Consider the following 26,618-nt stretch of genomic DNA (forward strand, 5'->3'; position numbering starts at 1 on the left):
ATTTTAAAAAGGTAGCCTAGGCCCTAACTATTTCTTATTTTAAAGGTAGATGTTAAGTGCATGTTCCAGGTGTGATGCAACTGTTCAAACTACTCTATATTAAGCAGAACACAATTAAAACACAAATAAAAGAGGAATTTAGAATAACGTAGCTCATACAAATAATCAAACTAACCAAATAATAGATACAATACCCGTTACTAATTAACTGTTCCAATATAGTAACATCCCATAAACACTTCCATTGGTAAAAAGGTAAATTCAGATACAGATTCTTACATGCAGTCCCCTAATCCAGGAGGAAATATCATCAAGATTTAGAGAATGCAGCAGTTAGGAATAATTTACTGAAGCTTCCAACCGTTCTGAGACCCCAAACAGCTTTGGACTGCTACAGCTAAAAACTAGAAAGCCTGGTCTGTGAGAACTGATGACTCCCCTTCCATTGTTGCAACTGCTTTGAAAAAACCTAAAGGCATCCTAAATTGACGATTTAGGCTGTCTCCAGTAGCCAGTTCCAAGCCTGTGCCTTTACAACCTCTCTTCAAAAAAACCACCCAGGACAAAATAACCTTTTAAAGTGACAGCATTGTCACAAGATCCTTAACTAAGGTCTACTGCAAAAAATGAAGTGTGTTGAGTGACGAGTTCAGTGAATGGTGGGAGAAGGTGCATTTTTCTTTTGCTTTTTTAAATAAATTCTCACTGGTGTTACAAAACTGCTATTGTAGGTGGTCTTTAAATTGCTGCAAATTAGAAAACTGTACCTTTTTTAAAGGAAGTAACAACACTCAGACGTACTTGAAAAACATCAGGAATAAGTAAAAGTCATAGATAACATGGACCAAAAAAATGTAAATCAAAGCAGAATAAAGTTAACATAAAGGAAGCAAGGTGATGACATAGCAGTGCAGTTCTGTCAAGTGGAATGTGTGGCTGGTAGGAATTCATGTATCCTACCAGTGTCCTGAGCGACATGTTCAGGAAACGCTGCATATTATAGAAACCCGAGCTCTGGGTTTGAGAGCTTGAGTAGTGGCTGGAGTCACCGGTGTGTATCCACAATAGTGACAGCTATGTAGATAACACTTTCAGAGAGCTGGTCACACCAAACCTGAGGGACTAGAGGCAGAATGAGTGACTGCCAGACATACCACGAGAAACAAGTAGTAATACAGTGGTCCACTGGGGTCCCACTCACAAAGCAGCTTTCATTTTGGAAGCGGACAACGGCATTGGCTCCTCAAGGGAGTGAATTCAAAGCCACATTTGTGGCACCAGGAGCAATTTGGCTGCATTAGGGGAGGACCAGCAACAGTCCTAAGAGATTCATTAGTTAGGGGAACAGACAAATGTTGTTTGACCATAGATGTAACTCCAGAATGGTATGTTGCCTGGCCGGTCAAGGATGTCACAGAGCAGATGTAGGACATTTTGCTGGGTTAAGATAAACAGCCAGAAGTCACCAGCCTACATTGGTACCAGTGACTTAGGTAGGAAGATGTGGTCTTGCAGTCAGAATTTAGGAAGCAAGATAGAAAATTAGAATGGAGAAGTTCAAATGTAATAATCTCTAGATAATTCCCATTGCCATGTCTGAGTGAGTACAGAAACTGGAAGATAAAGCAGATGAATGCAAGCCTTAAAAGGTTATGCTGAAGACTAGGCTCAAATCTCCTGGGACACTGGCAATGGTTTTGGGGAATGCTGTGGTTGTACAAGCTGGATGGGTAGGACCTGACCAGAGCTGGGGCTGAGTTCTGAACAGGGCTTTTAGCTAATGTGATTGGAAGGGCTTTAAGCCAAATTGGCAAGGGTGTGGGAACCAAGAAAGAATATTAGAAACTGAAGTCTGGATGCATAACATACTTTCGACAGACAGACAACAATAGCATCAACAATAGTAAATTAATAATGACAAAGTAGGGAGAAACCTAAGAAGTGTAAAGCAGCAATGTGCACATATGTGAATGCATGAAGTATATTTAATAAGACTGGAGAGTTGCAGATGCAGGTTCTGTAGCAATAACAAAGACACGGTTTAAGGATGAGCAGAACTGGGTGGTTAAAAATTCCTGGGTACAAGGTTTTCAAAAAAAGATAGGAAATGAATGAGGAGGAGAGATGGCAATATTGGTTAAGGAAAGCATTGCAGTGCTGTACAAAGAGGATGTCCCTTGGGATTCAAGGGCAGAACCAAATCAACTACAGCTTTAAAAAAAGATTGCAATTACATTGCTTGGTGTGGTCTATATATCGCCAACTAATGTAAGGATGTAGAGAAACGAATCTGCAGGGAAATTAAAGAGATGCCACCATTTTAGTATAGTTGTAATGGGTAGCACTTGCTTAACTTCTCACTGACGCCATGCTGAATTCCAGCAGGGTCAAAGACTGCTGACTTGATTACAACCTTGGTTCAAACATGGACAAGAGAGATCTCTACAGGAGTGTGGAGAGTGACCGCCCTTGTGATCAACGATGCCACACTCTGTCGAAAGCAGCAAAGAGTTTGAACAAAATTGAAATCAATGCGATTTCAGCATTTGTACGAAGGAAGTTATGACTGTTGCTGGCCAATTGCCTCAGCCTTAGGACATTTTGCTCAAATTTATCTTTAGTTGCTTCATTAATGATCTTTCCTTCAATAAAAGTTCAAAAGTAGAAATGTTGCATTTATTGGCAACCATATGGTTCTGTATCAATTGTAATTCCTTAGATATTAAAGCAGCTTTAATAGCTTAAATTCTGGCTTCCCTAAGCCTACCCATATGAGTCAAGCAGAAGCATGATAGGATACTCTCCACTTGTGTCCATGAGCTTGAGCGGCACCTCATTCACCACCTTATATTTCATTATTAATAATGTAAGTTATAAACTTGGCATCCAAGGTCAGTTTTTTTGTAGAGTCTGGTTAGGAACAATTTAGCAATTTTGAGGGTTGACAAAGGTTTTAATTTCACATGCTGTGAATCCAGTGATAGTGAGGCTGATTCGGTTTGGCTTGCTATCCCCTGTGTTTACACCCAAGGTTGGGTGAGTATAACACTGGCAATGAACATTGACTCAGAATAGGATGGGCTTTTGATACTCTCAGTAAAACATGGCGCAAGCTCATTCTGTCCAGATGCACACAAAGAATGCTTCACTGTGAAAAGTTGAGGACAATGTTGGGTGCCCAAGCAGCCCCATTTCAATAAAAAGTGATGCTCACCTTCCTGTTGAAGGTACAAGATATCGGTAGATAGAGAAGAAAAGCAGGAATGAAACCCATGTTTATCTCTATTTATTAAATCAACCAAAAAATTAAATTCCTTTATTATTAAATACCAACCTGGCCTGGTACTCTGTGGCTGGTTTTAGGTCCTGTAATGTGACATTCACGTCTTTTCCTCTTCAAATTTAAAAAAAAGAAATTTAAGCTATTGAATAATTCAATGGTCTATCATATTTACAAATCAACTACAAGCAGTTAATGTGGGAAGTTAAAATATCAACTTAAATGATATTTAGCAAGACTGAAAAATTAATCTAGAGTGACAAAAATATAGGAAATTACTGACTGACAACTCCCAAAGACATTGTTTGCATGTACATAATTTTCACCCTTACTTTTCAGCACATTTACAGGCAACTCCTATTTTTGTGCAACTGCACTAGCTAGCTTGGTTTAAAACAAATTTCTTAATACATTGAAGCGATAATTATAAACTATATTGTGACATTTATCAAAAACACTGTTTCAGCTAACACTGAATGCTGCACTTACTTGTGTCAGGTTTTCTGGCACTAGTTCACAGAGACAACACTGTTGCATGCTAGAGGCTCCCAGCACTATCTACACCCTGTACTGACAACTGGTATTTTTGGGGCAGGGGCTGGAGGAACAGGAAAGAAACTTGCAGTATTGCAGCATCAAACTGGATGCAGAAAACTTTAAATGGGCAAAGCAGTCATTTTATGTTCAGCTCACAGCAACAGCTAAGGCTGCTGGCTCTTCTTGACAGTCTGGAATCAACAGCCGGGGAGTACATGAATGACAACTAACAAAGTATCACCCATATTTCAGCTGTGATGACAAGACTGAGGTCTTATTAAGGTTAAAACGCCTCTTATGAACTGCTTATGTAAGGAGCAATCAATGGGTACTCCTGGGAAATCTTTTCCTGAAGCTGAGCCTTTCACGGCTGATTTACCCTTCCATCCTCACTCCCTCCTCCATCTACTGGGTGTTCCCTAATGGAGAGCCATTATGTCCCCTGCTTCATATGTGAAACTTCAAACATATTATGAATGCCAGCAGTAACATAAAACATATTATGTAGATGCAGATAAAAACCGTACAAATAAAAAATCTTTGGACAAAAGCATTTAAACACAGCAAGACAGAAAAGATATTTATTTGCATTATTCTAATTGACTTTCTAAATTGCATTCAAAACTTGTTTAATGTAAACAAAATCTTTAGCAGAAGTAGACAGAAAAGAAGGATAAGATGGAGAGGGAAAGGTGCAAAACTGGTTGAAACTGAAGGGTTTCTGGGTTTATTCCCAGTTGTCCTTGGAATGATGTTGCTAAGTTTGGATGGAAAGTTAAGGTCAGGCAAGTGACAGTACCAAACAGAAACGGAAAATATAGAAGTGAAAGAGATAAAGGCAGTCAACAGAGGAACAATACTCCTCAGTTTCCATTGTGTAATGCAATGGCAGATTGATTAGTAATAGAATTAAAATAAAGTAGGCCCTTCTTAAGAAGGGTCAATAGACCCAAAAAAGGTAACACTGCTTTCTTTCCATAGATGCAGCCAGATTTGCTGAGTTCCTCCAGCATTGTTTTTGTTTCAGATTTCCATTACTGCAGTTTGTTGGCTTTTGTTTGTTTAGGTGATGTTGTGTACATTTAGCTAATTTTTTATTTAATTATCACGATTATTCAGTTTCAGCTTGTGTACATTAAATTATATAATGGATTATCAAGTATCAGAGATAAACCTACCTACTAATTTAGCTTTAACTTCAAAACACTACCCAAAAATCCAACTTATTTTCAAAACAAATTTTAAAAATTGCAATGATTTTCATTACTAATGCAACTCTACAACTGGAGCTTCCAGTTTGCTTTTTCAATTAACCAGTGGTCAGAAAAATCTAACGTTTTGTCTAATTAACAGGGAACAATCACCTGCATTGAGAATTCTTAGAAAGGATGTCAAAACAGTCTTCTCAACCATCCAGCAATGAACTTATAAAATCTTACATCCATTCAAGATAAAATTCATTTAATGATGCACATGGTTTACAGTAATCAACTTTTATATACTCTGCTTGAAATATATTATACATTTTAAAAAAGCTATTAATCAATCATACTGTGAAAAAGTTGTACATACATATAAATAACTTTGATTTTCCCATCCTTCCCACTACTAGAAATAGCAACTTCATAGCTGCATGGTTCAGGTACAATATTGTTATCAGCATCATCATTACTTGTGGCTGAAGGAGGACACCATGTGAGTACAACTGTTCTTGCCTGGATGTCGGATACCTACGAGAAACAATACTGGAGTAAAGTAAATAGGATACAGGACAAGCAAGGCATGTTGCAGGCTCTACAACGAGACACTTGTCATAACCTGTTCAAACCTCTGAAAGTGGCAAATGCAGCAGATGCTGTAAGTTTTGGGAGGTATTAGGTTGCTAAGCTTATTTCAGGAATTTTCCTCCCTGAAGTCCAGATTAGGCAGAGTGTATTGGACATGCCTTCACCTAATGAGAAAAGCATACATCTAAACTTAGTGGGTTTGGGCCCCTATTCTCAGGTAGGCCCTTGCTAAGTACCAGAGTTGAAAACGCAGGCAACATTACAGACAATGTCTTTCAGGTTTTAATGCTGCCATTAGTGATCAGCTGAATGCTCCAAGGCCACAATGTTCAGTATACCCTGAGAAAGAACGTTCAAACCTACCTTTTGGGTTTTTGTCACATTTTTACCAGATTCCCTCAGACCTGAAGGGAATCCTGACACAATGCTCATTGCCTAAAAACAGAGGCAAGAGGAGAGTGCGTGCCCACCAGCTCCATTTTCACTTTGATGCTGATGCTAAATCAGGAGGTATTGTGAATGGTGTTTATCATTATGCATTCAGCAGCAAACATCCCCACTTCTTACTTTATGAAGAAGGGAAGGTCACTGCTGAAGATTTGGAGATGGCTAAGGACATTAGTTCAAACAACCCCTGCAGAAATGTCCTGGAACTGAAACTGCTGACCTCCAACAATCACAACCATCTTTCTGTGTCACGTTGCAATAAAGACAGATCTGTACAGCAAGTCTCAGCAAATATAAATGTGTGAAATAGGAAGAATCTTCGTAAACACCAGTTACTGTATTCAAATTACATCTTTACTGCAGTATTAATGTTTTCAGGTATTCTCAAAATCAGTAAAAATCTTTAAAAATTCACTTTCCTTGACAGCTTGTGAAACATGTTTCATGGTACAAAGGGCAAAAACATGTCTTGCAAATTTTATTTCAAAAATTTTGCAAAATCATGGATGTTTTATGAATTGTCCAGGACTTATGAATTTTTTTTTTCCAGAACTTGGTACCTTATTTACAAATACATATAAAAAGATCACTTACCACAGGTTTGCCAACACCTGACAGGTATGCTTCAAAAGCTTTGATGCCTGGGTCTTCCTCTATAAAACCAAAAAATCATGTTGTCAAACTTCACATTTCTCATTAGCATATTATTATTGAAACGTTACCAAACTTAGAATCAATACATTAAAAATTGAATGATCAAAAGGAACAAAGGGTCCTTAAGTACTATATCTGAAGTAAAGAACGGACCGGAAGATGCAACACATAAGCACTGAAGTTGTGAATATACTGTGTAAGGTTGTACTCCTAAGTTAATCAACAATAGCAAACCAAGATCTTCTGACATTCTATTACGGTCAGCAAATTAATCAGTCTTTTGATTAAAGGCTAGATTATATTATTTTCTTTTTTATAGACCATTAGATTCTGAATCTTACTGGAGAAAGTTTTCTTACTTCGTTTGTAGCTCACCCCAGTGGTTCTTCTTGGCATGGAGTGCAAATTCACAAGACTATTTTAAATATGAATTATTAGGGCAGACTGTAACTTGGTATACATCCCGTGAGTTTAGAAGGATTTAATCTGATATAATTCAGGTCTTTGAAATTGTAGCAACTCTGTAAGATTGATATAAAGATATTATTTTCTCCAGTTGGGAAATCCAGAATGAAAGGGACACAATCTTAATATTAGATCTAGGCTATTCAAAAGTGAAGTCAGGAAGCAGCTTTCACACATAAAATTAAATAATCTATATAGAGATCTCTCACGCTCAAAAGGCTGTGCATGAGCAATTGCAATTTAAGATTGAAATTAACACACATTTGTCAGATATTGATTATTCTGTTGAATCATATGGTGTAGTGGCAACATCCACTGGACCATTATTGCAGGACCCCAAGTTAACTCAATGAAATGACATCAAAAATCTGGCTTTATGGTGCCAATTTAACCATTGCTGATAGTGATTTCAAAAAAAAAATCTGGTTCACTAGTATCCTCTAAGGAATGAAATGTGTTCTCCATATTAACCATCATCTGGTTAAATAATCTCTAGGGACTGAAGGCCTATTTCTGTTCCAAGTATAAACACAACTTCTTATATCAATTCCGCAGCTTTCATATAGAAAATACCCTGCATTTCAATTGATATTTGACCAAAGAAACATTATTCAAGTCAGTGGCCTTTGCAGAAACTCTACTGTGTAAAACAACAGTGGACAGACTGTTCACTCAAGAACATGGTCGTTGAAGAGTAAAATGTTCTAATAACAGTAAAACACCTCAACTTTAGCATCCATTTACTGATCCTTAGTTGCCATCTGCAGAAAAATGCATACTGCCAACCCTTGATGCAATGAAATAAATTTGTCTGAAAGAATAATTTGTGAACAATGGCAGTGCACAATGTTTCAAACACTAGAGGGTAGGGCAATTCAAAGCTTAATTTTGTGTGATTTATGATATTCCTAACACCAAGCAAGTTTATGAAAGGGTGGGTAATGAAGACCAAGAAATGAAATTGCGTTATAGTTGGACTGCGTATAGCTGAACCTCTGGGACAATCAAATAATATTTGTGGATGCAGGATACTTTTAAATTCCCTACAGTGTGGAAACAGGCCATTCGGCCCAAAAGGTCCACACCGCCCCTTTGAAGCATCCCACCCAGCCACATTCCCTTATAACCCACACACCCCTGAACACTACGGGCAATTTAGCATGGCCGATCCACCTCGCCTGCACATCTTTGGACTGTGGGATGAAACCGGAGCACCCGGAGGAAACCCACGCAGACACGGGGAGAATGTGCAAACTCCACACAGGCAGTCACCTGAGGCTGGAATTGAACCCGGGTCCCTGGTGCTGTGAGGCTGCAGTGCTAACTACTGAGCCTCCTTGCTGCCCCTGTTACAGAATACATGTTACCCGAATTTAGCTAATTAACACACGTAATGCTGCAAATAGAGATTTCAGTCATTTAATCCATGCATACATCTTCGTACAATTTCCCTGCTTTATTGAGGGCGGGGGAAAAGGGAAGTATTGCCTATGAGATGAGTGTTAAAGGGCTGTTTATTCATCATCATCATTATTATAGTTTTATACAAATAACTTGATGAGTACTATAATTGCATTAATGCTAGGCAAAACTGCAGCTGGAAGGGTTAGGTTGAAAACAGGGTGATAAGCGCAGTTCATTCTTGTCCGACTAACCAAGCTACAATCATCTTAATCTTAAATGAAATACTTCAGTGCTAAAATAAGCGCACATTCATTGAATCAGACAAAGATTTTATTTTGGGTGCCAGGAGACCCCCCACGCTATTACCGACCTCGCGTATAAAGATCCAACTTACATCAGACATCTGTTAAAATAACAAACTTCCGTCATTTAAAGTCAGTTTTGAGTTTCCTAAGTAATTTTACTGACTTGGCTAGCAACCTAACACAGTACGACCTAACATACGCTCTTACCTGTAGCGGACTGTGATTTCTTCATCAACTGAACCAACCTGCATTTTTGAATATAACCTCCAGGTCTTCAGCATACAAAGAGGGCAGCATAGTCCACATCCCTTATTTCTGAACAAGTAGCTTGGTTTTAGTCACAATGTCCTCTTCAGCACCAAGCTGACTCTTCCTAAGAGTTATCACACTAGTAGCTGCACATTCTCCAGCCAAATGTGCCAAATGCCCAGTTCTAACCAAAAGACTTTTGCGTACAAAGTAGTCTATTCAAATTACGGGGAAATCTGAAGGAGTGAGAAAGACTGAGGAATTCTTTCCTATCTCTGAGATTGCTGACGGTAAACTGCTGTGACAATGCTGAGACCACATGCTCAAGTTGAATTTCATTACTCCCTGATTCCCAGAAGTTAAATCTTCTCAAAAAAACTATTCTAGCAATTGCTTTGTACACTTTGTCAACACTAACTCAGGTGAAACATTCCTGACCATAACTCAAGGTTTTCTGCTTGCTTTTAAAGAACATGTTTAAAAAGTTTGGATATAGGCTAGAAGATAGATGTTGATCAAGAATTTACAGAGCATCTTGCATGCAGGAAAATAATTCAAAGCTTTATCGAAGATATTAGGGAATACTGGAAATGCAGCTTAATTAAGTTCAGTCCAGCACCGCTTAACATCCTAACAATACTCCTTTAAAGACTCTGTCATTTCATTTTCATTCATATTTGCTACGAGCATTATGGTCTGTATGCATTTTATTATTCATTTACTATTTATTTATTGTTATTATTATTTTAAGAATACTCTCAGGAAGTTACCTAATTATTGCCTGAAATTTAATTTCACTGCATATTCAGACAAGAGTAGGCTATTCAGCCCTTAGAGTATTTTTTATTACTTGGAAAGAACTACTATTCACATATAATGTACTGATTTCAGGTGCGCTTTCTGTTTTCCTATCATGTCTGTTTTTCACCAAATCTTGTGGATGCCCCCACAGTACCTTCATTTTCATCACTGGTGGGACATTTATGGGGAGAGGATGGTGGGCTGTTCATCTTATCTTTCGATCCATTAGCTTGTCGATCTTTCAGCTTCTTTTGTAAACGCTCATAAGCTTTGCTAGTCCTTTCATCTCTGTGGATAAAATTGGACCTCCCATGAGAGGGATGAGATTCTGAAATGCAATAAAGTATATACAGATTAAATTCCTTTTAAAATAATGTTGATACAAATATGTAGGATAAGATTTACTTCAACATATAATAACTGATTTCCCGCAGTATCACTGCACAATCCTTGTGCAGATGAAGTCCCACACACACAATGAAGACACCTGCTATTGTGGCGAGTGACACTACTATCATGCTCAACAAAATAGACTCAAAACATATCTAGCAGCTCAGAACTGGGTATTCAAGTACCTCTGTGAGCCAACAGCAGAACCATAACCCATCATAATTTGTAACCTAATGTTGTAACAGAACTATCAAACTAACCTTAGTTCAAGGACGAGTCCAAGTGATAATGCTTGGAGAAGCACCAGCCATATTTAAAACAATGTTTCAGTCCTATATTGAGGTTTCCCCAGGCTATCTGTGTTAAACAATGGAAGCAGCTAAAACAGAGCTAAGTAATCCCACATTAGTGGATCAGAACAAAGCTCAGCAATCCTGTCAGATCCAGTCATGGACAATGGACAAGTAAACAATTAATCAGACAAAGTGTCTCCAAGGCACTGACATCTTCAAAGAACCGAGTTCAGCATGCCAGTGGGAAAGACCAGGCTGAAGCAGTAACAACTATTTTCGGCCAGGAAAGCCAATGGCTGACCAATCTCAACCTCCGCCCGAGGTTTTCACTATCACAGATGCCAATTCCATTTTCTCTATATTCTAATAGGAAAAGGCAGAAACACACTGATGAGCCATACACCATTACTACTATGTTGCTGAAAATATGCAGCAAAATCCAGCTGCACTCCTAACCAAGCTGCTCCAATACAACTACAACACTGACACCTACATGATGTAGAGAATTGCCCAGGTATGTTCTGTCCGTAAATTATGACAATTCTAATCCGACCAATTACCCCATTAGCCTACACTTAATCACTGAAGTGACAGAATTACTTAGTAATAACATGCTCGTTGATGTTCATGTTGGTTTCCATCAGGGCCAGATCTTCCTGGATCTTTGGTTCAGACATGAACAAAATAATTAAGTTCAAGAGGTGAGGTGAGAGTGATTGCAGTTGACATCAAAAATAATATTTGATGACTATAGCATTAAAGAGACCTAGCAAAACTGGAGTCAATGGGAAACACCCTCCACTGGCTGGAAACATACCTAGCACAAAGGATAATGATTATGGTTACTGGGGGTCAATTGCCTTAATCCCAAGACATTGTCGAAGGAATAAAAACAAAGTGCTGGAGAAACTCAACAGGTTTAGTAAGGCCTTTGGAAACAGAAACAGAGTTAACATTGCAAGTCTAGCATGACTCTTCAGATGCTATTAGCAGGCCAAGGATAGAAATGTTTGCAATGGGAGCAAGGTGGCTTATTGAAATGGCAAGCAACTGCAAGGTCTGGGTAATAAGGACAGAGCATAAATCTTCCACAAAGTGGTCACTCAGTCTGTATTTGGTCTTGCCAGTGGAAAGGACATCTAAAGAAATACAAGTAAAACAATGCTACATTTGGAAGTTGCACCTGGGGTCTTGGAAGTGAGGATGGAGGAGGTGAAAAGACAGGTGATCCTTTGAATGTGGTGGTTAGTGTGATGGAAAGTAAGGACAAGTCAAATCTTACTGTTATTTTGGAGGGACAGAAAGGGGTAATGGCAGAAGTGAGAGAGATAGGTTAGTCATGGTTGAGGCGCTGTCAACCACAGTAGGGGAATCCTTGGTTGAGACAAGAGGACAATATTTCAGACACCTTGGTGGAAGGCGGCCTCATCCCAACAGATGCAGAGTAACTGGGAGAATGAATGCTGTCCTTGCAGGAACTGCAGGTGAAGGGCCAGCACGGTGGCTCAGTGGTTAGCACTGCAGCCTCACAGCGCCAGGGACCCAGGTTCGATTCCAGCCTTGGGCGACTGTCTGTGTGGAGTTTGCACATTCTCCCCATGTCTGCGTGGGTTTCCTCTGGGTGCTCCGGTTTCCTCTCTCAGTCCAAAGATGTGCAGGCTAGGTGGATCGGCCATGCCTGTAGTGTTCAGGAGTGTGTGGGTTATAAGGGGATGGGTCTGGGTGGGATGCTTCAAGTGGCAGTGTGGACTTGTTGGGCTGAAGGGCCTGTTTACACACGGTAGGGAATCTAATCTAATCTAAAAAAAAAGCAGAGTTGAGGTAACTATGAGATTTGGTGGAAACTGAGATCAAGGAAGGAAAGGGAAGAATCAGAGATTGATCGGTGATTAAATGATGGTCATTGAAGAATTATATTAGACTCAAAATGTTAGCTCTGCTTCCCTCTCCCCACAGATGTTGCCAAATCTCTTGAGTTCCTCCAACACCTTCTGTTTTTATTTTTGATTTCTGGTATGCATAGTACTTTGATGTTACGTATGATTGATGGAGTTTCTCAGGATTGTATCCTCAGCCCTAACTACTTAGTTGTTTCATCAATGCTCTTCCCTCCAACTTAAAGAAGTGAAAGTGTTTATCAATTAATACCATCTTCAGTGGAGTTGACATCTCTTCAGAAACTGAAGTACAGCAAAAGTTGTATACCATTCAGGTTTGGACAAATAAGCGACTAGTCATTTTTGTGCTGTGCAACTGCCAGGCATAGACCATCTCTAATAAGGGAGACTCTAACAACTAGATCTGATATTCAATTGCATTATCATCACTTAACTGATCATTGCAAACAGCCTTGGGCACCTCTGACCAGAAAGTGAATTGTACATGACGTCATCAGGTGACATCACATGCCATCTGCCATGAGAAGGTGCAGTAGGCCATGCCCTCGTCTCTCAGTCACCATCTCAGGAGCCAAGCTAAGGAAAACCTGGGGCCAAATGGAGTAGACAATGTTTTAGGGTCAAGACTCTCAGTCCGAGCAGGATGGGTACAATCCCTGACCGCAACTCCGCCAACAGCTGTAAACGGGGGAAGAGAATCTCATTAGCACAGGGCAGGACATTGGCAATCATGACCTTTTGTATCATAACCCCCAGAGGGTCAACTGCTCAATACGTCCCTCCCACAGTGAGACCCTTCTCCAGGGCTAGGTGCACCACCTGCTCAAACCAAAGGAAAAATCTCCTTTGTGTACATCTTGGAGGCCTTAACAATGGCAAGTGGGCTGGCGGCTCTGGCCGTCGCTTTTGAGCAGGCCCCTACTATCATGTCTGGCTAAGGATGGATTTTAATTCCCAGGCCCTTGGTCACATGCTTGTATGGAAACAGGGTCACAGTTGGGCCAAAGCAGCAATAACAGCTGCTGTCGCATAGAGACAGTTTGCCCCGCCACAGGCAACTGCAGTGTCCATATGGATGCGAACAGAAGAAGCATGGTTAATAAAACTTTGCATATGACACCAAAAATGCTGCTTTAGTGGGCAGCGACGATGGTTATCTCAGAGTACAAGATCTTGGTCAGATGGGCCAATGGGCCAAGGAGTGGCAGGGGGAGTTTGATTTAGATAAATGTGAGGTGCATTTTGGTAAGGCAAACCAGGCAGGACTTATACAGTTAATGTTAAGATCCTGCGGAGTGTTGCTGAACAAAGAAACTTAGGGATGCAGTTGCAATGGCCCTTGAAAGCAGAGTCCAAGGTAGACAGGGTGGCATTTAGCATGCTTGCCCTCATTGGTCAGAGCACTGAGTACAGGAGTTGAGACGTCGCGTTGCAGATGTACAGGACATTGGTGAGGTCACTTTTAGAATACCTCATTCAATTCTGGTCTCCCTGCAATAGGGAAGATGTTGCAAAATTTGAAAGAGTTCAGAAAAGATTTACAAGGATGTTGTAAGGTTTAGAAAATCACGAGGGACATGGATAGGACGAATAGCCAAGGTCTATTGGTAGGGGAGTCCAAAACCAGAGGGTATAGGTTTAAAGGTGAAAGGGGAAAGATTTACAAGGGACCTGAGGGGCAACCTTTTCATGCAAAGGGTGATACATGTATGGAGGCATGTACAATTACAACATTTAAAAGGGATCTGGATGGGTACATGAATAGGAAGGGTTTAGAGGGATATGGGCCAAATACTGGCAAACGCAACTGATCAGTTTAAGACATCTAGTTGACACAAATGAATTGGACCAAAGGGTGTGTTTCCATGCTGTATAACTCTATGACCGTGTCTGTCTGTCTGTGTGTGTGCACGTGCCTCCGAGTGTGTGTGCAGAACGTACCCACAAGAGAAGGAATCCTTTTTAAATCAACCTTGCTACAGCCAATCAGGGGTTGGGATAACAAATAAAGTGAACCAGTTCATCCCTTTTAAACCGGGAGCTGAACAGTTTGGGCTTTTACTATGGAACCTTAATCAGCAATGCCAGATACAAAATTCTGAGAGTAGTAGCAAGTGATGTTGAACTAGATATTGTGACATTGTAAGTCAAAGACAAATATTTTCAGTGCAGCGTAACACTCAGTTTCTGCTTAACCTTTTTAAGATTAGTCTTCTTTAGTCAGAAAGATACAGGTTTTCTTTCATTCTATAAAATGCCGATATAGAAATATTTTCTCTGTCAAAACAGGCCAGATTATTTAACTCATTTTATTTCCCCCAATAAAGACAGTGAGAAAAACAAAATTAAACATATAACTATCAAAGCATACTCTTGTTGACTTACTGGCATTTCGAGACTTATGTTGGTAGGGTGTTAGCAGCAAATTTTCTGCACAGCTGATGAATGAGAAGATATCAAGAGGTTTAAAATTCATGGCTCTTACCTTGCTCTGCATACGAATGCTGAGAATGATGCTGTGCAACATAAGGTGCTGCAGCATCTCCTGGTCCTGTAGAGTACATTTGGTGATGTGGTAGGACAGGTGGGGGAAGAAATGGAGGCATATAAGGATGAGGATGTATTGGTGGATGACTGCCAGGATGAAATTCTGGCTGTTGAGGTAACACCAGCACCCTTCGAACACCATTTTCTTCAATGACCTGCACAGCTCAGAAACAGAATTACATCTGAGTATAATAGATGAAGTACAAGCCTTTTTGTTTCATTCAACTTTCCATCAGGACCTCTAGCATATACAAATAATAAATTAATTATCCAGAACTTTGCTTAGTAAACATAATACTCAATATAATTCTTATTAAGATATAAATTCTCAACTCAAATCTGAAATATTACTACAGAAACAGCACCACAGTGAAGGTCCTGGGGCTAACCGTCTCATTCACAACAGCATAACTGAATAAAATAACAATGAGGCTCAACCATCTGCAGAGATTTTAACATCCCGTCATTGTGGAATTGAATTGTTTAAATGGAGGGATTGCAATGAATGCCTCCACTAATCTATTTAACATTGTAGTTTACTTCACACATTCACCATTCTCTTACAGTTAACAGTCTTTTACTAATTTTAACCTGTCTCCCTACCTTGTTCTATTTGCTTTAGTTTAAGCAATATTATTCAATCTGTATCATGTTAGTCTTACATTCCACAGCTAGATTATGAGACAGCTTTTATCCACCAAGCTATCCAGCGTTTTCTATAACAATTATCAGAAAACTGAGACAAAGCCTTGCAACTCATTTCTGCATTGTTTGTGTGCTTGGACATCTTTCTTGTGTAAGGCAGATTCTGACAGGTATTAATTTGCAGTTAGATGACAGCATTGTACATTGATATAACAAGGTGTAGAGCTGGATGAACAGCAGGTCAAGCAGCATCAGAGGAGCAGGAAGGTTGACATTTTGGGCCTAGGCCCTTCTTCAGAAAAAACGTACAAAGCATTGTACATTTACTTTATTCTCCATAATTTATGCTGACAATGAAGTATAACAGTGACATGTATACTCCCCTGCGTTACATTTCAATTACTTGGTGTGTAATTTTACATTGATTATGTGGACATTTTGATCAACTGGAATATTTCATAACTGGCACATGCCTAGTTCCATGGGTATTAGTTAATAAAAAGTTTGCTGCATGACATTAAATGGAGAATGGGAACTAAAAACACAGTTTGTAAACAACTTACTGCTCGATTAGTTGCAGCAGTTTGGACATTGCTTACAAATCTCACGTGGAGATCTGTGACTGATTGACTATCTGAGACAGACCCAAGTTCATGGGACTTCTCAGGAATGGTGTTGTTGTGACTGCGTGCTGTCGCTCAGTAGAGTAATAAAGGTGTACCACATTAAATGGAACTGCATCCAAGTTGTTGTGTTTCATTGATGTCTGGGCTAGAACCTAGACCCCAAAATGGGTTTACAGCACAGTCTACTTACAGTCTTAGAGTCATACAGAATGGAAACAGGCCCTTCAACCCAAACTGGTCCATGCTGACTATGGTGCCCACTTAGCTAGTTCCAACTGCCCACATTTGTTCCATATCCTTCTAAACCCTTCCCATCCATGTACCTATCCAAATTTCTTTTAACATGTTGCTATTGTACCTGCCTCAACCACTTTCTCTGGTAGCCTATTCCATTTACGTGCCACTCTCTGTGTGAAGAAGTTGCCCTTCAGGTACTTTCCCCTCTCACCTTAAACCTATGCCCTCTGGCTTTCAATTCCCCATTACTGGAAAAAAGACTATATGCAATCATTCTATCTATGCCCCTCATGATTTTATTCATGACAATAAAGGTCACCCCCCACCATTCTCGTACATTCCAAGGAATAAAGTCCCATCCCAGCCAACTTCTCCTTACAACTCAGGCCTACTGGTCCTGGCAACATCCTCATAAATCTTCTTTGCACACTTTCCAGTTTAACTATGTCTTTCCTATAACAGGGTGACCAAAACTGTATACAATACACCAAGTGCGGCCTCATCAATGACTTATACAAATGTAACATAACATCCCAGCTCAACGCGTCAACTGATGATGGTCAGCATAGTAAATGGATTCTTCACTACTCTGTCCACCTATGACACCGCTTTCAGTGAACTATGTTATTGTACTCCTAGCTCCCTCCGTTCCACAACAATCTTCAGGACCTACCTTGTATAAGTCCTACCTTGATTTGACTTTCCAAAGTGTAACACTTCACACTTATTTGTATTGAATTGCATTTACCAATCCTCAGTCCGTTTCCCATCTGATTAAGATCCCTCACTATCAACAACACGTCCGAATTTTGCATCATCTGCAAACTTACCAATCATGCCAGTACATTCAAATCCAGATCATTTATGAAAATGACAAAAAACAAAGGTCCCAGCACCGACCCTTGTGGCACACCACTAGTCACAGGCCTTCAGACCAGGAAACAACCTTCAACTCCACATTCTGCTTGTTACCATCGACCCAATTTTGAATCTAATTGGCTACCTCTCCCTAGATCCCATGTAACCTAACCTTCATGACTAGTCTGCTGTGTGGGACCTTGTCAATGGCCTTACTGAAGTCCATTTCGACAACATCCACTGCCCTATTCTCATCTATCCTATTGGTTGCCTCTCTGGAAAAACTCTCAAAGGTTTGTCAGACATGACTTCCTGTGCACAAATCTTTGCTGACTATCCCGAATCAGACCTTGACTATCCAAATGTTGGTTGATCCTGTCCCTGAGAATCCTCTGATAGCTTGCCTACCACTGATGTCAGGCTCACAGGTCTGTAGTTGTCTGGCTCGTCTTTGCTACCTTTCTTAAACAATCGAACAACATTAGCCACCCTTCCAGAACTTCACAACTAGCTGAAGATGAAGCAAAAATCTCTCCAAAAGCCTCTGCAATTTCTTCCCTAGCCTCTCAACGTCCAAATATGGATTTGAACAGGCCCAGGGCATTTATCCACCTAAGTACACCAATACCACCACTGGGGGGTAGAGTTCCAGGATTTGACCCAATAACCTTGAAGGAATGGTGATATATTTTGATGTCAGAATGGTGAGTGGCTTGGAGAGAAACTTGCAGGTGGCGATGTTCCCAAGAAAGATACGCTGCCATTGAAGGCGGTCAAAAATTGATTCACTGCAATGACCCCAGGCTTGCAGAGATTTTCTAATAAGAAGTTCATTAAGTTGGGCCTGTACTCACTGGAGTTTAGAAAAATTAACTGGTGACCGTGTTGAAACATAAGACTCTAAGGGAACTTGACAAAGTAGATATGGAAAGGCCATTGGCCTTGTGGAAAGATTTAAGACAGGAGAGAATAATCTCACAGGGACGGGCCACCCAATTAGAACTGATAGGGGGAGGAAGTTTTTCTCTCAGAGGGTAGTAAATCTGTTTCCTCCAAGATCTTGGGTGTACGGTTTTGATGAATTTCTACTGTCTCAATGTTAATTGCATGTCTTTCTGTCCCTACATGGTATGTGTGTGGCTGGTCTCTTCTGGATCATTTTTAATCTGGAAAGATTCCCAATTATGTATGAAAGCAACACTGTTGTATTCTTTGGGCTACCAGCCAATCTAGTACAATTTACAGTTGTCTGATATATAATCCTCTTTTCCCAAATAATAAGTCTATGCAGTGCATTACTTTGCCACCTCTACTTTTGAGTGTCTTCATAATAGGTGCTATTTACAGTCTTTACATTATTTCTTTTATGTTTAAATCATTTATTACACTAGCTTCCTGAGCATGTCTGTTCAAAATATTCTCGAGAAATGTTCCTCTGCTCCAAGTAAGTTGCAACTATACACCATCCTACAAGTGTTATTATTACAATGACGCATATGGCTGTCTGCTTTCTTCAGGACATAATTGCTCGATTTCTCTCAACTGCATTCAGCATCTTTGTCCTGGCAAACTGATTTTCTACTATCCTTTGTCAACAGACCAACTTAGCTTCGGATTGCTAAACAATCCCTAATAATCTATTTGTGCTTTCCTAACTTCCATAGATCTTTCACTTTAATTATATCGGTAAACTTACTTGCTTGACGTTTCACAGCATTCGTCTCTCTTTTGTGACAGCATCATTCCTGCAGGAACTATTTGCCAAATCCAGCCCTTCAAATCTCACGCTCAAGTCGGATTGATTTCTAACTTGATTCTTATCACTTCTTTGCACTGATTCATTACTGAATCTAATACTGTGCACATGATTTTGTAAAAAAACACTCAATTCTGTTTGCACTTGCAAATTCTTGCACATTGCTTTTCAAGACCGTAACATTTTCTTTATTTGCACTAACAGATACTGAACACAAAGCTTCGAGATCAAAGCAAATGCAGGCTGGATCAGAGCCATTCACGGTGGCTCAGTGGTTAGCACTGCAGCCTCACAGCACCAGGAACCTGGGTTCGATTCCAGCCTCGGGCGACTGTCTGTGTGGAGTTTGCACATTCTCCCCGTGTCTGCGTGGGTTTCCTCTGGGTGCTCCATTTCCTCCCACAGTGCAAAGATGTGCAGGCTAGGTGGATTGGCCATGCTAAGTTGCCCATAGTGTTCAGGGGTGTGTGGGTTATAGGGGGATGGGTCTGGGTGGGATTCTTCAAGGGGTGGTGTGGACTTGTTGGGCCAGAGGGCCTGTTTCCACACTGTAGGTAATCTAATAAAAAATTTAATACTTAACACGTTACGAATTTCTGTACAGGTGCACGGCCTGACAGGAGGACAAAAAATCCACAAAAAGTAATTCAATAAAATCTTGATTGCCTCAGAGCCTGATTGTGCACCATAGAAGTTACCATGATATTCATGGAGAAGGCAGAAAATTTCGTGAACAGAAGAATGATGTTTTCTTAATCTAGATGTGATGCAAAAAATGTACAGCATTGCTTGATTTCTACTATAGGCATCCTTTACCTTATTGTTCCGTCCCAGCTCAACATAAAAATGTCACCAAATAAAGAGCATAAATATCCAATGGTAAACTGATGCAAGCAAGATATTTGAGTCTTAATCTCAGACAGATACCAGTTAAGGGTTCAGCTGGAAACCTGACTTATAGTTCTGTAAGACAGTCACATTGGACTTGAAATGTTCGTGCAGTTTCTCTCTCCATGGATGCCACCAGACCTAAGTTTCTCCGGTATTATGTTTGTTTCAGATTTCCTCCATCCATAGCACTTTGCTTTTCTTTTAACCACATTATTGTATCACTGTCAGTTGCATCAGTAAAACAGCTCGTTGAAAGGCAGAGCAGGCTATAGTAACCAAAGGGCTTACTCCTGCTTGTTACGTTTTTATGCATTGATATCAAGTAAAAAGCATGTGTTTTTGAACCCTCTTTCAGAGTTATGCACTAAAGTTGGGATAGTGGTGCAGTATCAGTGACTGGGGAGTCAGTAAGATGCTTACCTAAGAGTTGGAGCAGGTTTTAATCTACCATTTTCTCAGTAACTACCCAGGTAACTGAGTCAGTACCATCCAGAGTCTCTGATACGTGTGCTGAATGGGAGACTTTCTGGACCGTTCTTGCCACTAAGTAATTGCCCATCAGAATTTTAAACTTCCCAGCAATTCCTGCATAGTCAGTGTATTCAGATCTCTAAGGTATCTGAAGCACATCTGTCAGGGCATGTCAGATCTCAGACTATCCGTAGACTAAGAAAAATGAAATATCTGGAAGTCACCAAGAATTTAAGATTAATCTCAAGGAAAATACTATTAAGGACTACTATTAGGGAAAAGTTGTTTTGGATTCACAGTTCACAATTGCTTTGTCGGTGGGGATTATGACTGTTGGAATTTCCTTGCACTGCTAATGAGAAATCACAAGCAGAAGTACTTAATTACAAATAATTCTACCTTAAAGAGGTAAGCACAGTAAAATTTTTAAACTATGGATGCGTCAGTGTCACCTGGATAAAGTTAGGTGATCAACCCCACAAGAATACCTCTAAACAGCTGACAACCTTATTTAAAAATGCTACCTCATACCATGATACTTGTAGCTGCAAAAAGAATGTTTTAATATATTTTTGTGTTAATTTAAAACCCTCAAAAATGGTCAATTAATCTTGTAATATTGCAAAGTATAAATACATCTCAAAGTCATTATTAGTCATGCCACATGCTAATACCAAAGTGCTCACTTCAGCTGTCCTTGAATCGATTTAAAAAGAAATTGAATAGAGGAGCTGTCTTCATTAGCAGTGTGTATTTAACATAATTTTATAATATTGAATCTATTGAACGTTTATTTCTGTAATGCTAGGCATTTTATTTCTATATTGTCCAAATCTTGTAACTAAAGAAGTTGTGTTTAGGCACTCTTGTATCTAATTCGGCACTGTGTTTGACGACATACAAATATTTCACCATACTCATCGAGTATATGCGACAAGAAAGGCTACTCTATTCTAAGGCAAACTTAATTTGTTATGATTTATTGAAGTTTATTCTAATAATGACTGAACTCTGTACCAGTACTTGTGACTTTGTATTAAGGGACTGGCAAATCCCTTTATAGACTATTTAAGCTCAACATATTTAAAAGTCCACTGGGTTTAAATCATCTGTAAAGAGATTTAGCAGCTCCTTAATAGAGTGCTGCCGGACTGCTTCTTGGTGTGGCTCACATTCAGCAGGTCTGGCAACATCTGTGGACAGAAAGCAGAGTCAAAGTTTCGGACACAGTGATCCTTCTTTAGTCTTGGTCTTTAGTCTTAGTCGTTTAGTAGTTTTAGAACATAGAACATAGAACAATACAGCGCACAACAGACCCTTCGGCCCTCGATGTTGCACCGACCTGTGAACTAATCTAAGCCCCTCCCCCTACACTATCCCATCATTATCCATATGCTTATCCAAGGACTGTTTAAATGTCCCTAATGTGGCTGAGTTAACTACATTGGCAGGCAGGGCGTTCCACACCGTTACCACTCGCTGAGTAAAGAACCTGCCTCTGACATCTGTCTTAAATCTATCACCCCTCAATTTGTAGCTATGCCCCCTTGTACAAGCTGAAGTCATCATCCTCGGAAAAAGACTTTCACTGTCCACCCTATCTAATCCTCTGATCATCCTGTATGTCTCTATTAAATGCCCTCTTAGCCTCCTCCTTTCCAATGAGAACAGACCCAAGTCCCTCAGCCTTTCTTCAAAGGGCCTGCGCTCCAGACCAGGCAACATCCTGGTAAATCTCCTCTGCAGCTTTTCCAAAGCTTCCACATCCTTCCTGTAATGGGGTGACCAGAACTGCACGCAATATTCCAAATGAAGCCGCACTAGCATTTTGTACAGTTGCAGCATGACATCATGGCTCCGGAACTCAATCCCTCTACCAATAAAACCTAACACACCGTAAGCCTTCTTAACAGCACTATCAACCTGGATGGCAACTTTCAGGGATCTATGTACATGGACACCAAGATCCCTCTGCACATCCACACTACCAAGAATCTTTCCACTGACCCGGTATTCTGCCTTCCTATTATTCCTCCCAAAGTGAATCACCTCTCATTTATCCGTATTAAACTCCATTTGCCACCTTTCCGCCCAATTCTGCAGTTTATCCAAGTCTCCCTGCAACCTGCAACATTCTTCCACACTGTCCACCACTCCACCAACTTTTGTGTCATCTGGAACTTACTAACCCATCCACCAATGCCTGCGTCCAAGTCATTTATAAAAATGACAAACGGCAGTGGTCCCAAAACAGATCCTTGAGGCACACCACTAGTAACCGGACTCCAGGCTGAATATTTTCCATCAACCACCACTCGTTGCCTTCTTACAGAAAGCCAGTTTCTAATCCAAACTGCTAAATCTCCCTCAATCCCATGCCTCTGTATTTTCTCCAATAGCCTTACATGTGGAACCTTCTCAAAGGCTTTACTGAATCTATGTACACCAAGTCAACTGCCCTTCCCTCATCCACATGCTTGGTCACCTTCTCAAAAAACTCAATGAGGTTTGAGAGACACGACCTGCCCTTGACGAATCCATGCTGACTATCTCCAATCAAATTGTTGCTTGCTAGATGATTATAAATCCTATAATACTTTCAAAATTGTTCCTATAACAGACGTAAGGCTCACAGGTCTATAATTACCTGGGTCATCCCTACTGCCCTTCTTGAACAAGGGCACAACATTTGCAATCCTCCAGTCCTCTGGTACTAAACATGTAGACAATGACGACTCAAAGATCAAGGCCAAAGGCTCCGCCACCTCCGCCCTAACTTCCCAGACAATCCTCAGAAAAATCCCATCTGGCCCAGGGGATTTACTTACCTTCACACGTTCTAGAATTGATAACACCTCCTCCTTACTAACCTTAATCCTTTCAATTCTAGTAGCCAATAACTCAGTCATCTCCTCTACAATATTCTCCTGTTCCTCAGAGAAAACAGATGAGAAATAATCATTTAGCACCTCTCCAATCTCCACAGGGTCCACACACAACTTCCCACTTCTGTCTTTGAGTGGCCTTATTCCTACCCTAGTCATCCTCTTATTCCTTACAGACCTATAGAAAGCTTTAGGGTTCTCCTTTATTCTACCTGCCAATGTCTGCTCATGTCCCCTCCTTGCTCTTCTTAACTCCCTCTTTAAATACTTCCTAGCTAATCTGTAACTCTCCATCGCCTCATCTGAACCATCTCGTCTCATCGTCACATAAGCCTCCCTCTTCCACTTAACAAGAGATACAATTTCTTTAGTAAACCACGGTTCCCTTACCTTATCACTTCCTCCCTGCCTGACAGGGACATACCTATCAAGGACACGCAATATCTGTTCCTTAAACCATAAGACGATAAGACATAGGAGTGGAAGTAAGGCCATTCGGCCCATCGAGTCCACTCCGCCATTTAAATCATGGCTGATGGGCATTTCAACTCCACTTCCCTGCACTCTCCCCATAGCCCTTGATTCCTTCTCAGATCAAGAATTTGTCGACCTCTGCCTTGAAGGCATCCAACGTCCCGGCCTCCACTCCACTCCTTGGCAATGAATTCCACAAGCCCACCACTCTCTGGCTGAAGAAATGTCATCTCATTTCAGTTTTAAATTTACCCCCTCTAATTTTAAGGCTATGCCCACAGGTCCTAGTCTCCCCGCCTAACGGAAACAACTTCCTAGCGTCCACCCCTTCTAAGCCATACATTATCTTGTATGTTTCTATTAGATCTTCCCCTCAACCTTCTAAACTCTAATGAGTACAATTCCAGGATCCTTAGCCACTCATCATACGTTAAACCTACCATTCCAGGGATCATCCGTGTGAATCTCCGCTGGACACGCTCCAGGGCTAGTATGTCATTCCTGAGGTGTGGGGCCCAAAATTGGACACAGTATTCTAAATGGGGCCTAACTAGAGCTTTATAAAGCCTCAGAAGCACATCGCAGCTTTTGTATTTCTTGAGATAAACAACAACGTTACATTTGCTTTCTTAATCACAGACTCTACCTGCAAGTTAACCTTTAGAGAATCCTGGACCAACACTCCCAGATCTCTTTGTACTTCTGCTTTGCAAATTTTCTCACCAATTAGAAAATAGTCCATGCCTGTATTCTTTTTCCAAACCAGCTCCACATTTCGATTGTCCCCATCCCCTGCATTTTGCTACCCCATTCTATGCCTCCTAAGTCTTGCCTAATCGCATTATAATTGCCCTTCTCCCATCTGTAACTCTTGCCCTGTGGCATGTTCCTATCCCTTTCCATTGCTGAAGTAAACATAACCAAATTATGGTCACTCTCTCCAAAGTGCACACCTACCACTAAATCAAACACCTGGCCTGGTTCATTACCAAGTACCAGATCCAGTGTGGCCTCCCCTCTTGTCGGCCCTTGGACATACTGAGTCAGGAAACCCTCCTGCACACATTGGACAAAAACTGATCCAATCGTTTTTCCAGTTAACTGCAGATTAGTTGTGGGCAAATAACAGTTTGAAAGTATTGGCTTATCTTTTGACAGGGAAAAATTTCTTCATTGTGATGGTAATGTGTGGAATATCCCTGAAAGCAATACATCGTGCTGTGACAAAACATTAGTACAGAGGAAAAAAAAACTTTCCATTGGGTATAAAATCGTGCCAGAGTCTGCAGAATGAATGAATAGTCTTGCAAAAGGAAATAATGAAAACTCATTATCCTGGGAAATCACAATAGGGGGATGTAGGGTGCAAGATGGAGGAAAAGGGCAAAATTAGATGGTATTATTCTTTTATCAAGTTTGTTTTAAGAATAAAGCTATATAGATTTAAAAATATAATGGAAATTTTACATTGAAACACTATTAAATTGCTCTGTTTATACAAAGCATTTTTAAAATTATCAGTCACTCGTGGGATGCGGGCAATGTTGACTGGCCAGTGCTTATTGCTCCTCCTTCGTTGTTTTTGAGAAGGTGGTGAGAGACAATAGACAATAGGTGCTGGCGTAGGCCATTCGGCCCTTCAAGCCAGCACCACCATTCATTATGATCATGGCTGAACATCCACAATCAGTATCCTGTTCCTGCCTTATCCTCATAACCCTTGATTCCACTATCTTTAAGTGCTCTGTCTATCTGTTTCTTGAAAGCATCCAGAGAGTTGGCCTCCACTGCCTTCTGGGGCAGAGCATCCCATATATCCACCACTCTCTGGGTGAAGAAGTTCCTCCTCAACTCTGTTCTAAATGGCCTACCCCTTATTTTTAAACTGTGTCCTCTGGTCCTGGACTCACCCATCAGCGGAAACATGCTTCCTGCCTCCACTGTGTCTAATCCCTTAATAATCTTATATGTCTCAATCAGATCCCCCTCATCCTCCTAAACTCAAGTGTATACAAGCCTAGTCGCTCCAATCTTTCAACATATGATAGTCCCGCCATTTCAGGAATTGACCTCGCGAACCTACGCTGCACTCCCTCAATAGCAAGAATGTCCTTCCTCAAATTGGGAGACCAAAACTGCACACAATACTCCAGGTGCGGTCTCACCAGGGCCCTGTGCAGCTGCAGAAGGACCTCTTTGCTCCTATACTCAATTCCTCTTGTGATGAAGGCCAGCATGCTATTAACTTTCTTCACTACCTGCTGTACCTGCATGCTTGCTTTCATTGACTGATGTACAAGAACACCTAGGTCTTGTTGTGCTTTTCCTTTACCTAACTTGACTCCATTGAGATAGTAATCTGATGAGCTGCTTCTTGAACCACAGCAGTCCACGTGCAGTCCATACACAAACTCTCACTATCCTTAGGGAGAAAAACAGTTCTGAGGAAGGGTCACAAGACCCGAGACGTTAACTCTGTTTTCTCCTCCACAGATGCTGCCAGACGTGCTGAGCTTTTCCAGCAACTTTGTTTTTGTTCCTGATTTACAGCATCTGCAGTTCTTTTGTTTCTTATCCTTAGGGAGGGTATTCCAGGATTTTGACTGAGTAACAATAAAGAAATGACAGCATCTTTCCAAGTCAGATTGAGAGTGAGTTGGAAGGGGCTTGCAGGTGGTGGTACTCCCATGCATTTTCTGCCCTTGTCCTTCTACAAGT

General features: G+C 40.6%; 1 protein-coding gene across 4 annotated transcripts in view; it reads right to left on the bottom strand.

Annotated features, from left to right (window-relative positions):
* fndc3a (fibronectin type III domain containing 3A) overlaps positions 1-26,618 on the bottom strand; it is a 196,854-nt gene that overhangs the window by 64,791 nt on the left and 105,445 nt on the right. For 3 of the 4 annotated variants that reach the window (XM_048540247.2, XM_048540250.2, XM_048540249.2), the window contains 5 exons: positions 14,996-15,212; positions 10,084-10,257; positions 6,646-6,704; positions 5,390-5,547; positions 3,335-3,394 (listed from right to left, as the gene is read on the bottom strand). In XM_048540247.2, coding sequence (XP_048396204.1) covers positions 3,335-3,394; positions 5,390-5,547; positions 6,646-6,704; positions 10,084-10,257; positions 14,996-15,212 — 668 coding nt within the window. Of the gene's footprint in view, positions 1-3,334; positions 3,395-5,389; positions 5,548-6,645; positions 6,705-10,083; positions 10,258-14,995; positions 15,221-26,618 lie in introns of all 4 variants that reach the window. The other variant, XM_048540251.2, reaches the window with a different exon arrangement.

This window comes from Stegostoma tigrinum, chromosome 12 (genome assembly GCF_030684315.1).
Source record: "Stegostoma tigrinum isolate sSteTig4 chromosome 12, sSteTig4.hap1, whole genome shotgun sequence".
Taxonomy (NCBI): domain Eukaryota; kingdom Metazoa; phylum Chordata; class Chondrichthyes; order Orectolobiformes; family Stegostomatidae; genus Stegostoma; species Stegostoma tigrinum.